The sequence below is a fragment of the Cucumis melo genome, chromosome 11, assembly GCF_025177605.1.
Source record: "Cucumis melo cultivar AY chromosome 11, USDA_Cmelo_AY_1.0, whole genome shotgun sequence".
NCBI lineage: Eukaryota > Viridiplantae > Streptophyta > Magnoliopsida > Cucurbitales > Cucurbitaceae > Cucumis > Cucumis melo.
The window spans coordinates 28,663,312-28,680,523 of record NC_066867.1 but is presented as its reverse complement, the minus strand read 5'-3'; the positions used below and the strand labels follow the sequence as shown (position 1 = coordinate 28,680,523).

Genomic DNA, 17,212 nt, shown 5'->3' with positions numbered 1-17,212 from the left:
TCCATAGTCTATTAAACATCTTATTCGTAAATTTAAATTTTAAAATTAAAAAAATAATTAACATATTAAAAAGTAGAATGCATTTTTGGTCTTCCAGATTTTTGGTGTTTAATGTATGTTTGATTCTCGGGTTTTAAAAGATATATTTTAAGCCTTTGAGTTTACAAAATGATTTAAAATGGTCACTAAGTTAACTTTAAACTTAGGATGGCAAGATTGTGGAGAAGAGATGACTAATTAATTCATTAATTTAACTTAGACTTTGATTAATTGGAAAATTATTTGAAAATTTAATTTTTAAATAAAAACATTAAATAAAACTTAAAATAACAAAATATTCTAAAAGAACCCTAAAATCACTTTCTTCCTCTACGTTTTCTTTTACCCATTCCATTTTCCTCAATTTGTTAAGATTTTCTTCCATTTTCTATTATGTGTTTTAGGTATTGTAGGGCTTCGTAATCTTCTACCCCCACCGAATATTTCTCCTCTTCGTAATTCCACACCATTAACGTTCAATTGAGCAAAAACAATATGTTAATTAGGTCACTCAATATAATACCCAACAAAAAGAAACACTGAGGTCGGAAAGCAGAGTGAAGAAGGTTGGCCATTGATTAAGATACTTCAATTGAGTAGAGAGGAATATTTTCCAAGCACTGATTTGGGATTTGTCCACAACCAAGATCTTTATAGCTCACCAAAAGTTGTAGTTGAAATAGAAGAAACAAAGCTTCTAAGAAACTAGAAAAAAGAACACAATCCATTTAAGAGAACGAAAGAAAATTTTAAGAAATTGAGTAAATCAAATTTGGGCAATGGATAGCGGAGAGATCGTAGAAGAAGAAAACCTGCTAGGGTTTTTGGAACATTTTTATCATTTTAAACTGTTTTATTTTTCTATAAGTGGTTTTTTTTTTTGGAAAAAATTAAAATTTTAAATAATTTTCTAATTTGCCAAAGGCCAATTTGTTCGATAGTTTCACCTCTTCACTAAATAGCTTTAACAGTCGTTAGTATTCCGTTAATCTAAAGTTAAGTTAGATATAATTTAGAATCATTTTGCAAATCCGTGATTTGAATTAACTCCTTCTACCATTTTATTAAGAAAAAAAAAACATATTAAAATCAAAAGAAACAAAAATAAAAGAAACCGAAAAAAAAAAGGAATAAAAACAAAATATGTTGTTTCTCAAATCTTAGAAACAAAATGGGATAGTTTGTCATAAACAAGTTTGTTTCTTTAAAAATGAAAACAGAAATAGCAAGCAATAAAATTAATAAACGAAAATGTTATTAAACATGTTTTTAAACTGATGCTTTCGCATAATCAAATTTTTAACCTCAATTTATACTTCTTAAAGTTTATATCAATTTAAAATTTAAACTAACATATCAGTTTAAAACTTGAATTTTAGAGATCGTATATTTTTAAACCATAAACTAATAACCGTATCAATTTGATCTTTAAACCTTCATAAATATATCAATTTAAACTTTATATTATGTTTTATTTGAATACACTTATAAAGTTATAAAAATTTTGAATAAATAAGAAACAATAATATATAAATATCAAATGGTTTTCAAAAATTAAATAAAATTGTCAGAAGGTATGATATTCGAACCACTTTTTCTCTTATAAGATGTCAATTGAATTACATAATCATGTAGTATATTAGCATTAGGGCTCCATAACAACAAATTAAGCGTTTCAAACTTTACTAAGGGATTAATAACCTCTATTTTATTTGGCTTCTAAGATGGAAAAAGGAAGTTTTTTTTTTTTTAATTACAAAGAGAAGAAAAAGTGAATTCTTACTGAAAACTTAGCAATTAAGAAACAACGACTTGGACCTACTCCTTAAAGAACGCACCTTACCCAAACCCTACCTTTTTTCCTTTCCTTTAAGAAAAATATAAACAAATAGAAAATACAAACATGGTTCACAACAAATTCAAATGTGCATTTGAATGTAATAAAAAAAAACAATAAAATTGGAAACACATGAATCAACAAAGAAAAAATTACGGATAAAAAATTTCAATTATAAGAGCATTGTATTGAACTGGTCATGAATTCAACTTCAGAATATAGTGATTAAAAAACTATCGTTTTTTTTTTTTGTTAAATTTTAAAATGTAAAATTGTTATCAAATGAGATCTTAGCTTTGCATTTATTTATTACCATCCGTAAATTATATCAAGTGAACTCAACTTTAGAATACACATCTTACAATCCATTTATGAATATATAAAATACGTAATACAATTTCGAGTCTCACAAAAAAGAAACAACTAAAGAACATTTAATTACATCACTTCCTCTTAACTTCAAACACATCAAATTTACAATTACATATAATGATCAATTTTTGTATTTGCATTTTTGTTTTTAATAAAAGAAAGGTTTTGAATATACTGTCCCAAATGTCACAATATATATGTATGGTTGAATTAGTTTTTTCTTTTTCTTGTTGGGAGAATTGGTCTTCATGCTCTTCTTCCCCAATACTGCCTCCATTATTAGGAAAATTAATTGCATACCTAATATATATATACTATATTGTAAACCATGTTTTCTAGATATCAAATCTAAAGAGTTTCAAAAATGGAAAGGAAGAAAATGACTTGCAAACTTAAACAATATTTAAAAAGAAATAGTCAAATTCAATATTCTTCTTTTAATGGATAAAACAACGTTCCAAATGTGAATCATTCAATTTTCTTCCCGCTTAGAGTAATTAAAATAAAAAAGAATAACATAGACACATAAATAAAAACAACACTAACTTTAGAAACCACGCCAACACTCAATCAAATACAATATTAATTTAAATTTATATTGAAAGTATACATAATAATATTTATAAAATATAGTAAGATTTCAAATTTAATCCATCACTCAATAATAGATTCTATCAATCTTTATTATTTATAGACTATGAAGTTTCACATTTTTTTTTTCATTGAGTTACTATATTTTAATTAATGAATACATGTTTATTTTTAATGTTGTTTGAACTTAAAACAATAAGAAGATAGAAGGAAAATATTCTATATAAAACTAATTAGACCCTCTGGCTTTCCCTTGTGAGAAATGTTTGGGATTCCATTTTAAGGCATGAGGGATTCCCATTTCCATGTCCGTAGGGACCATGGAATTTGATCCATGCCCATGATGGTGATGGTTATTTTTAACGTATGGTTCGTACATATAATTACATCGGGACCAAACACACACTTGAAATGATCTATGTGAATTTGAATCTTGATTCTAACTTATAGTTTCAATAGATAAACCGTCTAAAATATAATATATATATATATACACATTTTATTTCCTTCCTATTCAAGTAGAACTATCAAATGAAACTTTGTGCACACTGGATTACCTTTCTCGCTCTTCTCCATCTCTCGATCTCTTATATATCTTGGATCTCCTCTTTTTCACTTAATCTGATCTTGGTTTCTTTTCTCTATCTCACGTTTTCATGTGACATTCGAAGTAACGTTTCGACGGTGAACAACAATGATTTTGTAGTGTTATTCGACAATGAATGGAGAAAGATAAATTAGAGAATGACCAGCACGATGAGAAAAATTCAAATCGAGAAGAAATAAAATTAATAACGATCTTTGTAACTTTGACCGATAATACAAGCAGTATGACAAAGCTTTTAAATTTAAAAAAGTGAATCAAAAACAATTTTGAAGTTTGAATTTAGTTATATTATACAATTATTTTTTGATTCTTAACATCAGTTAGAGGTAAAATATGCACAACTCAATTGATGAAAATTGATATTTATAATCTTTTACGAGAACTCGAGATTTAATTCTTATTTTCATACTTGTGTAAGAAAAAAATGTGCTGGTTTGCAACTTTCAAAATAATAAAACATGTATTTAATTACTTACAAATAAAAGTGGGTAAATTAAAGGCAATCAAGCTTTAAGATCACAAATTTCTCTCTATAGAGACATTTCTTAAATTTCATATAAGACAATGATTAGTATCTCCAATTTCTTTTTTGTCACTTTATTGCAAAGATTCAAATAAAAGTATCCAAAAATTCACTTCAAAATGCCAATCCCTCTCTGTGGCAGATCAAGCATTTGAAAAGAAAAAGATCAAAAGTATTTAAAACATAAAATTAACTAAAATTAAACATTTAAGTCTCATTTAGTTCATCTACTGTAACTTTTAGTTGTTGAATTTTAACATTTGTATTTGTTTATTGTTTTTACTATAATTTTAAAATTTTGATTAGAAAGAATTTGATGTACTTTGTTTCATTATTTTACCATTTTAAAAATATGTTTAGACAGAATATTTGATTTTTTAGTTAAATGAGAAAAAACGTAAATGAACTTATACTATTTATTTTCTAAAAAGAAAACTATTTAGTTGGTAAAACTTGCATTGAGTTCTTAAAATATTGTTAAAAGTTGAATACAAAACAAATTAATTGGTAGGTGGTGTAAGATTTATACATTTTAAAAGACCATAAGAACTATATAATCTTCACAAAAACACGAGTCGGAGTATCGATCTTGATTGCACATCGTTCTTCAACTTATTTCATAACTTGATTAAATAGAGAAATTTTCAAAAATAATAAAATATTAAAACTATTTATATAATATAATAAAATTATTCCGACTCAAATCTATTTAGTTTTTGATATATTTTGTAAATGTTTTCATTTATTTCGGCTATCTACGATGATTCTTCTTGTTGGGATAAAGACCAAGTTCTAAGATTTTATATATATCACGTATCTATATAATTAAAACTTATATTTTAAATAACAATGTTAAATTAAAATTAAATCCAACAGAAAATCTATTTCGGTTTTTTTGTTACATATAACATAAAAAACTAAAATATTTACAAAATATTAAGTAGACCGATTAAACTACTATCAATTATTTATAATATTTTTAAAAGTTTTATCATTTAAAATAATTTTTTTATTAAATTTTTTTCAAAATTTAAAAAATTTGACAAACTGTAAAAGACAAAAAAAAAATTACATTTAATTTTTCTACTAAGGAAAACATTTTATCAAAAAGTCCTATTTTTAAAAATTTTCTATTTTTATTTGTACTTTAAATATTGAAATCAAATAGAGGGAATATAAGAATCAGGTGATAAGAAAAATAAAGGAACAGAAAACGACGGCGTTTTAAAGGACGAGATGGAAAAATCAAAATAGAAATAATGTTTGTTTTACGTTTACCCAACAGAAAATGAGGCAGAAGAAAAGTCCGAAGACTGCATAAAGCAACAAAGCTTAATAGTAACTAACAATTAAAAACGATTCCTTTTTCTTTCTTTTCTAAAAAAAAAATATTAACTTACAAAAACTATATAAAAATTATTAAATAATAATAATATTTATATAGATATCAAATGATAGGGTAGAAATAATAGAATGAAAAATTTGATGATTTTGTGACAGAGCATTCTATAAGCGTAATCCTAATTTGTTCACCGAAACTTCTGTTTTAGCTTCTTCCTTCCACCTTTCCTTTCTCTCTCTACATTACACGACATTCCTTCTCTCTCTCTCTCTCTAGGATGAACTTCGGCAAATTTGTCCTCCTTGGTTCTTTCTCCCTTGTTCTCTTCGTCCTTGTCTTCTGATTTTTGTATTTTTTTTTCCTTCTTTCCTCTGTATTTAATTGGTTTCTCTGGTGGGTGGTATTGAAATTTCAAGACGAGCTAGGGAGAGATTCAGCAATGGGTCGGATTGTTTATGCCGGAGTGTCGGTGGGTGTTCTAGTGGTGTTGGTTCAGGCTGCAACGGTTTTGTGTGGTTTTCCGGCGACACTGACACTAGAGAGGGCTTTTCCGACTAATCACGGCGTGGAAATTGCTCATCTCCGTGGTCGGGACCGGGTGAGACATGGTAGAATGTTGCAGTCTTCTGGTGGTGTTATTGATTTTCCTGTTGCAGGAACGTACGACCCATTTCTCGTTGGGTAAGGAAAGGGAACGGATCCTTCTTTTTTTTTCTCTTTTGTTGTTGTTTTTCCCTTTTTATTTTTCAGTTTGTGCTATTAGTCTCTATTTGGAATGTTTGTTTGCCTTTCTTATTTTGACCGGTCGTTCTTAATTTTAGAACCGTAATTGGGATTTATGCTCTATTGTTGATTTTTTTCAAATGAATGAACCTCTGGTCTGTTATTTTGTGTATTCTCCTTTTCCCCAATTTCAGCTTAGAAGAACTTGACGAGTTTGATTTTATTTTTCCTGGATATATTTATGTATCATCATGGTCATTACTCGTGATTTGATATTTCTATTGAAAATATCGAGTTCTCTTTCTTATGCATTAATTGCCTTTGTTTATCTCATTATTTTGGGTTGGCCGAAATTTGTGGTTCTTATACAGGCTTTATTACACTAGAGTGCAACTAGGTAATCCTCCAAAGGATTTCTATGTGCAGATCGATACTGGAAGTGATGTTTTGTGGGTTAGCTGCAACTCTTGCAATGGCTGTCCAGCAACTAGTGGGCTCCAGGTTATTTCGTGTTATCATAAGTTTTTAGTCCGTTATAAACTGGTGGCATTGTTACCTAACCCCTAACCCTTTTGCTGTAATTTGTCTTACATTCAGTTGTTTTTGCCTCACAGATTCAGCTCAATTTCTTTGATCCTGGTAGCTCAACAACAGCTTCTTTGGTATCTTGTTCGGACCAAATATGTGCTCTTGGTGTTCAGTCCTCCGATTCTGCCTGTTTCGGCCAGAGCAATCAGTGTGCTTATGTCTTCCAATACGGAGATGGTAGTGGAACATCAGGATATTATGTTATGGACATGATTCATCTTGATGTAGTAGTTGATAGTTCTGTGACCTCAAATTCTTCAGCTTCAGTTATGTTTGGGTGAGTTTATGCTTCATTCCAAAACTAACTGTCCTAATTATATTTTTTTGTACTCGTGAGTTGTGAGTTGTGAGTCGTGTGACCAACTCTTTTGATTGGTGGATCATCAATTATTAAACAGGTGTAGCACATCACAGACTGGAGACTTGACTAAGTCAGACAGGGCAGTTGATGGAATCTTTGGGTTTGGGCAACAGGACCTGTCTGTAATTTCGCAACTGTCTTCACGAGGAATTGCACCGAAAGTGTTTTCTCACTGCTTGAAAGGAGATGATAGTGGTGGGGGAATATTGGTCCTTGGTGAGATTGTGGAGCCAAATGTTGTTTATACTCCTCTAGTCCCATCACAGTAAGTTTTTTGCTTCCCTTCATTTCACATCCGTATATCTGATCCATTTTCACTATCTTTATCTAGGGTGTCTATCATTAACTTAGTTAACTTATAATTAAAATGTTATAACTTGAAGCACTGTAAGCTTATTCGAGTATTTGGAGGTTTGGATAACATAGATTCTGAAAGCACGTGGTTTCAAATTGTTGTTGGCTTCAGGCCCCATTATAACTTGAATCTTCAAAGCATCTCCGTCAATGGTCAAGTATTGCCTATCAGTCCGGCTGTCTTTTCCACATCAAATAGCCAGGGAACCATAATTGACTCTGGCACTACTTTGGCATACCTTGCTGAGGAAGCTTATAACGCTTTTGTTGTTGCCGTGAGTCTTACTTTCAGATGTTTCTTATTGTTCAAGTGACCAAATCCCTTTATGATGTTTCATTATTTATCATCATAGTTCACTGTTACACATCTTATCTTCCATTATAGGATAGCTGAAGTAGACTTAATCTTGGAATAGGGTTTGCATTTTTAATGGATTTTAATTAGTCATAGATTTATTTCTCTCATTCTTCTCTAAACACAGGTTACGAACATAGTTTCACAATCGACACAGTCAGTTGTCCTCAAGGGAAATCGGTGTTACGTTACCTCCTCCAGGTTGATTTAATTTACAATCTACATTTTTCTGTTATGAAGTTTAAGTTTACTGTGAGGAGTCTGACTCGTTATTTTCAATCTCAGTGTCTCTGATATATTTCCACAAGTTAGCTTAAACTTTGCCGGTGGTGCATCATTGGTATTAACAGCCCAAGACTACCTCATACAACAGAACTCCGTTGTAAGTTCATAGCTTTCACTTCACTGTCTGGACATTTACAGTTTCACAGCAGTTGAACCGTTGTAGACAATTTGTCCTTAACCTGCCGACTCAGACCCCTTTCTCAAATCATAGTTAAGGATCGTTAAAGACTTAAAGAGAACAATTCTAGACAAATATACTTTTGTTGCTCAATCTTCTATCCTGGTATGGAATTGGGTTTGACAAATATTTCATTACAGGGTGGTACTACCGTTTGGTGCATTGGTTTCCAGAAAATTCCAGGTCAAGGGATTACAATTTTAGGAGGTGAGTTCAGAATTCTTTTTTATATAGCATATAGGTTTATATATATACATATTTAAAATTTCGATCATTTTCTAACGTGAAATACTGACACTGCATCTCACTTTCTTTTTTTGTTTTTTTTTTTCCTTTTTGGGGGCAGACCTTGTTCTGAAAGACAAAATCTTCATTTACGATTTAGCTAATCAACGAATTGGATGGACAAACTATGACTGTGAGTTTCCACAACCATCTTTAAATCATCTTTCTAAGATATAACGATATAGATTGTGGCCACCAGATTCTTTTACTAAGTTTTTAAACTCTCAAGTACTCAACTACACTGGTTCATTATACATTTATACTACATCGATGTTTGACTAGGTTTTTGTACCATGAAATATAATTCAACCACTCCAAATTCTAATTAGAGTTTCCTTCAACTTGTTACTTAGATCATGGTTTCACTCATAGTTGTCTTTGAGTCTGTTTGGACCGACTTTTGAAGTGCTTGAAAACACTCTTCTTAGGAGCTCCACTTAAAAAGTCAATTCAAACAAGTTGTTTTCTCAATAGCAACAATACCTCTATTCTTCTACCTTGTTTTAAATTTCAACTTTCAACTATAACAGCACATGTTTTCTTTTCTCCACATTAGGTTCAATGTCAGTAAATGTTTCTACAGCAACCAAGACTGGAAAGAGTGAATATGTGAATGCAGGGCAGTTCAGTGACAGTGGCTCTATGCAGAATCAACCTGATAGATTTATTCTAAATTTAAGCATTTTTGTATTGTTTGTTCAATTATACATCTTCACCAGCTTCTTCCACTCATAGCGTATTGTTTAGAAGATTAGATTTGTCATTCTTTCACTGTATAGTTATAGCCATTGAGCCGCCGAAGTTCCGTTTGTGCGGCTGCTGTGCGCATTATCGCACGTTGTCTCCCTTTTTATTTTTATTTTTCCTTCCTTTTCTTTTTTCCATTGGTTTCTTGCATTGATATTATATTCTTCCACCAGAATTTGTCATAGCTGCGTTGTAAATTCTTTCAGATGAACTTAGTCGGTTCTATAGAAGTTTAAACACTATTGCTAACTCAATGTGTTAGGCTCTCTTTTTTCGTTGGCAAATTCGAACTTTGAAACTAAGGAGGTTAAAACAACCCCAAAGATTTTGAAAAACTCAACCCATTTTGTGTTAAAAGTTACAACTTACGCATACAGTTTGAGTTTATATAATTTGAGTTAAAAGTTACAACAAAAAATGTCATTAATAATTTATTTACATGTTAAAAAGACATGACCAGTATACAAAACAATAGTCTGTTTAGAAAAAGATAAGGAGAACTGAATCTCCTTTATTTTCTATTTCTACTTTTATTTTTATTTTCGAGTATAACAAATCTTCAAACATGGAAAAGAATAAGTTATTTTGACAATATCGAGTTGATGCAAACAATACCTCTTTCTAGTATGTGATGTGACTAGTCAATTATTTTTCCTCAAATCCTTTCCGTAGATGGTTAACCCGATAAGTTGTTAAAGTTGGTGGTTAAAGTTGGATGCCTGAGGTCATCGTTGAAACTTACCACTAGAGGCTTTTGCCTTTGGAATTGAACACTAGAAGGGATATTAACAAGCTCCCGTTGAAATAACAGTTGATGATTGTCTTCAAGGGTCTTTGTCAACAAAGTTAATCATGGAAGACAAATTCCCATTGAAATCTGTCATTAAAGGCGGTTGCCAAAGCTAAGAGTGGCCACATGATAGCAATCTTTCAAATATCACTAAAGTGCAAGAATAGTCGTCATTGACGTGTATAATCATTAAAAACATTGGAGAGCTAAGTTGAGTTAGGATAAATTTGTTAAAATAATTCAATCAACCCTAATATCTAGAGTTGTGTTGAGTTAATTTTATAACTCTAGTAAACTCATGTTGGTGAACAATACTTAACATTTTGGGCATTTGAAGTTTGACTTTTAAATTGTAAATCTCGAATTGCTTTCTAATTCAATTGAGTAAAAGAAAAACACCTATTTAAGACAAAAATTATGTAGGACTATAATAACTGCGTAGTAAATATTATGTAGGACTATAGTATTCACTATTTTATTATTTGACATTCTATCATTTTATTATTATTTGCTATAATTTTTATATTTGGCATTCATATTATTTACTACAGTATTTACCATTTCCATCTCAAATTAAAAAATCTAAACTACAAACACAAACTATTATAATCTAAACCATAATAATCTACATCCAAATACATTTATGTAATAAAAAAGACCTCAAATAAGACATCTAACTACCATTACAAAAATTGATAATTCAACCACTAGCTAGCCACAATTGTTGGGGAGAATTAAAAAAAAAAACAAAACAAAACAGTCATCTTGTCCACTGATATTGTTTACTTTCAAGAGACTAAGCTCGCACAAAATCTTGGTTTAAATTCACAGCATTTCAAACTCATCTTTATTCATAGATACTATTATTTTGGTAACTTTTCCTGCATCGTCGTAGAACAGAACTTCTGGAGGCGAATCATTTTATGGAGGATAACTGCTGAAATACATTGAAAAGATAAAATTAATTCTTATTTATTTATTTATTATTTTAACCACTACCAATGTGAATATTAAGAAATAGAAAGAACTTTCCATGTTTGCTAAAAGTGAAATGGGTTAAGAACAGATAAATTGTCAGTTACCTCATTTCTCTTCCAAAAGAAGTGATGCACATGAAAGAAGAGATGACACCTCTTCTTCAGTTGCCAATCCAGAGCCTTGCCATCTTATTCTACCAAGTTTATCTACCAGGAATATATACCTAAGCAAGTAAAGATTTTCACGAAGAACAATTGTGCAGACTTTTAAGTTCATTGGATAATCTAGAGGAGGAAACAGAAAAAATGAAGTAACTCATACCCAGTGAGAAGATTTAGTATTTTTAGCTCCTTTCTGAAGTAATAATGGTCGCCAAATGAGTATACAATCTGCCTCTGAAGTGAATCATTTTGTGCATTGCCACTAGATTTCCTCATTAGCCGAAGAAGAAGTTTCTTAATTGGACTTCGACATAAGAACCATGAATCTATAAATGAAACCTTACAAATGAAAGTTCTAGTTAGAGCTGGGTCGGAATTCATGTATGCATTACACCATTAGCGTTCAGCTGGCAAACAAAATCTTCGTATTATGGACTCGACTCAGTTTCTAAAAAGGCTGATCAGTTCCAATGTTATATGCGACTAGTAAAGCGACAAGTTTGTAGTATTATCTAGATACATAGAACAGGAACTGCATCCTAATAAGCAGGCTTAAGTTTTAAATTCCAATAGAAAACGGTCATTTCATATTGTTTATTCAATCAACCAGCAAAATTAGCAACCAATGGACCAAATATAATTGAATGTGGAGTTACATTACCTCATACAACTGGACATTGTTTGAACTAGAAAAGGCATTGAGAAAAGAAGCACTCCAAGAATCAATCATGGCCTGTAAAGGTAAAATGAAGATGTGATGATTATTGATAGCGCCAAAGTGCATCTTTTCTTTGATCAAACCAACGATATGCAAGCCTACCTGACTAAGTCTGATAAAAGTTTCCCGTTCCAATTTTTCAATAAAAGGAAGTAAAGAATGGAAATAAAGGCGCTATTTTGATGTATTTCCTAAGGAACAGTTTGTATTGGGCTAAGAAAAGAATCTTTCACTGTTTATAGATTAATAACTGTATAAATAAGTTTTCTATATTAAAGAACAAACTGTAGTTTAAAAAAGTGTGGGAACTTTTTAATTCCATTCCCAAACAGCATCGAAATTTGTATATGAAGTAGGCAAGCTTATTTTAGTGCATGCAACTATGCAAGTAGACAACAAAAATGGAACAAGATCACTTTTTAACAGAGAGAACTTTTTTTCCTTAAAAAGTGAAGAGAAGGAAGACAATCAACTCTCCCGTTCTTCATTAATTTAGTAAACTCGTAGCACCCAACCACTAAGATTTAATTCAAAACTAATAACTTTTAGGCCATCGATCCAAATGTTGGCAACTTGGCAGCCACTAGGCCACTAGTCTAGAATAAAGTAGGCTGTCTCCAAAGATTACTCAGAGTGCATACAATTGTATTTTATCCAATTTCAAGGTTACCGAATATTCAAATTTCTCTGATAATAGCTGGGAATGGAAAGTGACATTAATCTTAAATCCCAATTATTTATATGATAATGTCAATGTTTGCTAGTACATTATAGATTTGTATAGATTACTCCATGTTCTATCTATCGAAGAAACCAACACAACCAACCATAATAAAACCAAAACTAACCTGGGAGTTAGCTCTGAAAGATAGACAAAGTAATGTGGCTATTGGCAAGCCCGATGGCGAACTATTGCCTTCAACCACATTCACATCAGATTTAATCGGTAGCTTCAACGTTTTACCATCAGAATAACTCACTTCAAACTCCGGAAATTTTACAGCAGCCATAGCCGGGATTAGAATCTTGTTAGCAGCTGCAATCTTCAAAATCAACGTTGAATTAAAAATCCAATAAAACAGATTACATAACATTTAAAACTATCTCGTCCTACCTTTCCCCCATGTTTCTTTAGCTCTGACATATCGGCAAAGTATCCTCTATTAATTTCATCTGCACTGGGTCACAATTTAAATCAACAAAGCTTGCTGATAATTATCGGTCTCACTAAAAATCTGCCGATAACATAATACTGAAACTTACAGCCGAGCGCGCTCTTTCTCAATGGCTGTTTTATTTCCAAGCTGCAAACATCCCGAAAAATGAATCTTAATCTTAAACATCACCCCTTTGTACCCGAACACAATCATTTTAATAAATTCATATCGGATTTGTGGGCTATACATAGTTGGGTATCTTTCAACCAACAAAAGTAAAATTCTCTGTCCCAAAAGCCAACAAAGAAGAAGAAAACCCTAATGGAGGTCTAAAAGCAATTAAGGTACCTGATAAATGTCGAGGAATCGATTGGAAGTCAGCTGAGCTAAATGCTGCGAAGGAAAAACAAGGAATTTTTCCTCGTAAACAGAGAGCTGCATTGTTAAAGAAGCTCGAATCGAGCAAGCATGAGGCACTAATCGCTTCAATCCAAACATATCTCTGATCAATTCAGCTTCTCAATCAGTTTTTTCCCCTTCAAATGCAAAACAGACAAATGAACCCTAATCGGAGAACTGTACGGTCATCTCGAAACGCCGCTGGAAATGGAACGGAATGTTGCTGCTTCTGAGTTACTAGCGGTGGCTGGATGTTGATTCCTCGTGTAATACGAATTGTTAACTATGGGCCTGGCCTAACTAAGCCCAACAGTAACGACTGTTGGCCCATTTATGGATTCATATTGGGCCAAGTACAAAAGTTCTGACACTTTGAGCTAGCCCAATAACAGAAAACTTTTTAAAAAATTATAAATACGAAAAACTATTTAAAAAATATATATCAATAAAAGCACACCAACTCATATTAATAGACAATATTAAGGGTGTGTTTGGGGGAAGGAAAGAGTTATGGAGGAAAAGGATTATAATAATCCTAGGATTATGATAATCCTAGTGTTATGATAATATGTGTTTGGGGAATAGATTATTATTGGTAGTGTTATGGTAATATGTGTTTGGGAGAGAAAATATGAAAGGTAGTGTTATGATGGTATGTGTTTGGAGGAGGGATTATGATAGTAGTGTTATGGTAATATGTGTTTGGGAGAAGAGTTATGATTGTAGTAATTTAAAAAACAATAATAAATTTTTGATTGGATTGTTTGGGTAGGGTAATGTAGGGTTGTAAAAAAGTAAAAATAGGATAAGATAGGGTTATTTAGGGATTAGGATATCCTAATCCCCCTTTATCATAACCCTTGGGCCAAACACGGTTTGGCCCAATTTCCTAATCCTTTTCCTCCTAAAACCTCACCCCAAACATACCATAAAAGTTTATTGGTTTCTATTAATCCAAAATTTTACTATATTTTATAAATATTTTAATTTATTTTACTACATTTTAAAAAGTTTATATTTGTTAAGTGGTGGTATTTTTTGTTTTAGAAAAATTAGACTGCCTACTAACCTAATCTTATACACCTTGTTATACTGCAACCTAAATCAGGTTTTTATCCTTTTTGCATAAATAGAATTTGGCTATTTTAAAAATGTTAGGCTCAGTTGTCTTATAAGCCATTGCGAGAGACTTAAAAGAAAAACAAACGAAAAATACATTTTTGTAATAATATATAATCCCTTCTCTAAAATTTATTTTTTTTTCTCAACTGTATGTGTATATATTATTTAATTTATATGGTATTTATCCATTTATCTTAGGGATTTTGTTGGTTAAACATATTTGTCATTTCATTTTAGTTACAATTATTCCCAACGTTTTCTTTAAAACAAAGCGTTCCTTTTATCTAGTTTTGCATTGTGTATCTTTTTGTTTTGCAACATTTTCGTAGTACATGTCCAAAATATATAATGTCAGCATATATTTACCATAACCTTTTTTATTACATAACTTCTCATCACATATCTTTTTCTCATATATAATGTGTTCAATAATGTATCATTGCAATAGGTATTTAATTATTTTGTTATATTATATGTCTTAAATATAATGAGGTATATTCATGATATTTTTTTTAATTGCATATAATTTATGATCTTATAACTTTTTTCAATATATATGGCGTTATATTCGTGATTTTTTTCTTCACCAATGTAAATGTATCTTACAAAAAAAATGAATGCTCGGTTGAGAAAAACAAGAAAAGAAATGTGCATAATAAAAATCAAATGGGAAATATATTTAACAAACAAAATTTCTTAAATGAAGGATAAATACCATATAAGTCGAATAATATAATAATACACATTAACTAATAACCATAGTAGTTGCAAAATATATATATATATATATATTTATTAGTTGCAAAATCGTATTTGATAATATTTAAAAACATTTTTGATTGATTTTTTAATATAATCAAATAGTAAATATTTAGAAACTTTATTAAGAGAAAATGAGTGTTAAGGTTACTTTTGTCCAAAAATCAAGAGTAAATCTAGCAGTGAAATATATCTAAGATTAGAACACTTGTGGAGTATGTATCATAAACCAGGCTATATATCTAAATCCTACAAAAAAACCCATTACCATATGTTGTCAATTCCATTCTAATTAAGCAACGTTTATGCCACATGAAACATAATCTATCATTTTAATTTGAAAAATGGGTCCTAGTTGATTATGTTGTTGTTTACCTGTGTTTTGCAATTGCAATGAATTATAGGATCTGCTTCCAAAATTATGAATAAAATGCATAATGTAATCGAGGAATGGAGTGTGATCGATTTGATTGTGTGTGAAAATTATACAAGATCCACTATCTTTATCATTATAGTCACAAATATTATTATTGTAATAGTATGAGAATTACAAATATGTGACATTTATTGTCAAATTACCTCTACCATTATCGTTACTATTAGGGTCAAACGATAACGGTAATGATAAATGTAATGATATATTTGACATATACGTAATTTTAAGTAAACACAATAAAAATCAATCAAATTACATTCACAATTCAAATCCATTACGAGCGATGTATCAATGAAATCCTATTTACAATGATACCAATTTTCATTATGAATTGGTAGACTTAACCTAAGCTCAAGAAACTAGAAGGCAACATGAGACACATTTTCTTTCTCTTCTTTCTCTCGTTCCTTTAACAAATATGATACGATCTATATGATAAAACAACACAAATTATTATTATTTTACTAAATTATAAAAAAATGCCCACTCAATTTTGATGTTTGTGTAAAAAATATCTTTAAATTTTCAAAAGTTAAATAATGCCCTAAACTTTCGAAAAAAGTTAAAAAAAAACCCTTAAAGTTAGTTTTAGATGGACACCGTTAAAGTTTTGTTTTACAAATATTCCTAAACTATTGAATTTTTTTATAAATTTAACCTTTTTTATAGTTTCATAAATTTAGTCTTTTTTCTGTCAAACAATTGAAGTGAGAGATAATAGAAGTTTAAATGGATAATCTAACAAGAACATGATCCAAGTAGTCAAAAAATTCATTTAGAAAAAGAAGAAGAAGATAAATGAAAGCAAATGGAGAGATATTGATCAAACATTATGAACCTTAGTTTGTGGGGGCAGCAAAAGGGTTGGGTCACAATTTGAGTGAATGGAAGGAAGCGTGGTATGTGAAGCCATCATCGCCTAAAACAATACAACAATTAGTTTTTGGTCCCAAGAAGTCGATGAGTTTGTTAGTATATTTCTGGTTTCCAACTTCTTAAACTTGGTAAAATCATTCCTAACATTCTCTCATCCTGTTATCTTCCAAAGAAAACATTTGCCCAAATCACTTTCTTGACAAACTTTTGATCGTCAAAAAGTGTTTGAATCACCTTTTAAGTGCTTAAAAAAGCGATTTAATTTGTAGGGAAAGTTGATATCCTGTCACTTTGTTTGTTGGTTTGATATGTTTGAGACAACAAAGTCATGGAACGATACTTTTTTATAAATCTTCCATTTTTCTATTGAGTAGTTTACACAATCAAATTGCTATTTTGTTGGAATGTTGTAAGAATTTTTTGAATGTATTATTTGATGAAGTCTGTCCAAATCATTCTATGGAACAAATGATTAACAACCATACCATTTACAAGTAGAAAGCTTGCCACGTACTCGATGAGATGAAATGATAAACTCATTTTTAAACAAGCTTGCGTATAATATTACGTCTAAACTACATAAAATACTCTTGAACTTTGTCATTTATTTAAAAAATATTGCTACTCTT

General features: G+C 30.5%; 2 protein-coding genes across 5 annotated transcripts; one reads left to right on the top strand and one right to left on the bottom strand.

The window, feature by feature from the left end:
- Nucleotides 1-5,442: 5,442 nt before the first annotated feature.
- On the top strand, nucleotides 5,443-9,441 carry LOC103497990 (aspartic proteinase 36). Its single transcript, XM_008460435.3, has 10 exons — nucleotides 5,443-5,992; nucleotides 6,406-6,535; nucleotides 6,649-6,899; nucleotides 7,021-7,248; nucleotides 7,450-7,612; nucleotides 7,820-7,893; nucleotides 7,978-8,074; nucleotides 8,296-8,362; nucleotides 8,502-8,573; nucleotides 8,997-9,441. The coding sequence occupies exons 1-10, from the start codon at nucleotides 5,751-5,753 to the stop codon at nucleotides 9,173-9,175; spliced, it is 1,503 nt and encodes a 500-aa protein (XP_008458657.1). The 5' UTR covers nucleotides 5,443-5,750; the 3' UTR covers nucleotides 9,176-9,441.
- A 1,119-nt stretch (nucleotides 9,442-10,560) lies between these two features.
- On the bottom strand, nucleotides 10,561-13,641 carry LOC103497992 (uncharacterized). 4 transcript variants are annotated; one of them, XR_007824889.1, is made up of 8 exons: nucleotides 13,340-13,641; nucleotides 13,098-13,138; nucleotides 12,949-13,012; nucleotides 12,683-12,877; nucleotides 11,778-11,849; nucleotides 11,277-11,455; nucleotides 11,060-11,161; nucleotides 10,561-10,914 (listed from the first exon to the last, which is right to left on the bottom strand). XR_007824889.1 is itself a non-coding variant. In XM_008460436.3 (8 exons), exons 1-7 carry the CDS (start codon nucleotides 13,487-13,489, stop codon nucleotides 11,061-11,063), a joined length of 819 nt encoding a protein of 272 aa, XP_008458658.1. In that variant the 5' UTR covers nucleotides 13,490-13,641; the 3' UTR covers nucleotides 10,561-10,914; nucleotide 11,060. The 4 variants fall into 4 exon arrangements, 2 of the variants coding, with proteins under 2 accessions (XP_008458658.1, XP_008458659.1); XR_007824890.1 differs by having other exon boundaries at nucleotides 10,561-10,911; XM_008460436.3 differs by having other exon boundaries at nucleotides 11,060-11,178.
- Nucleotides 13,642-17,212: the final 3,571 nt, after the last annotated feature.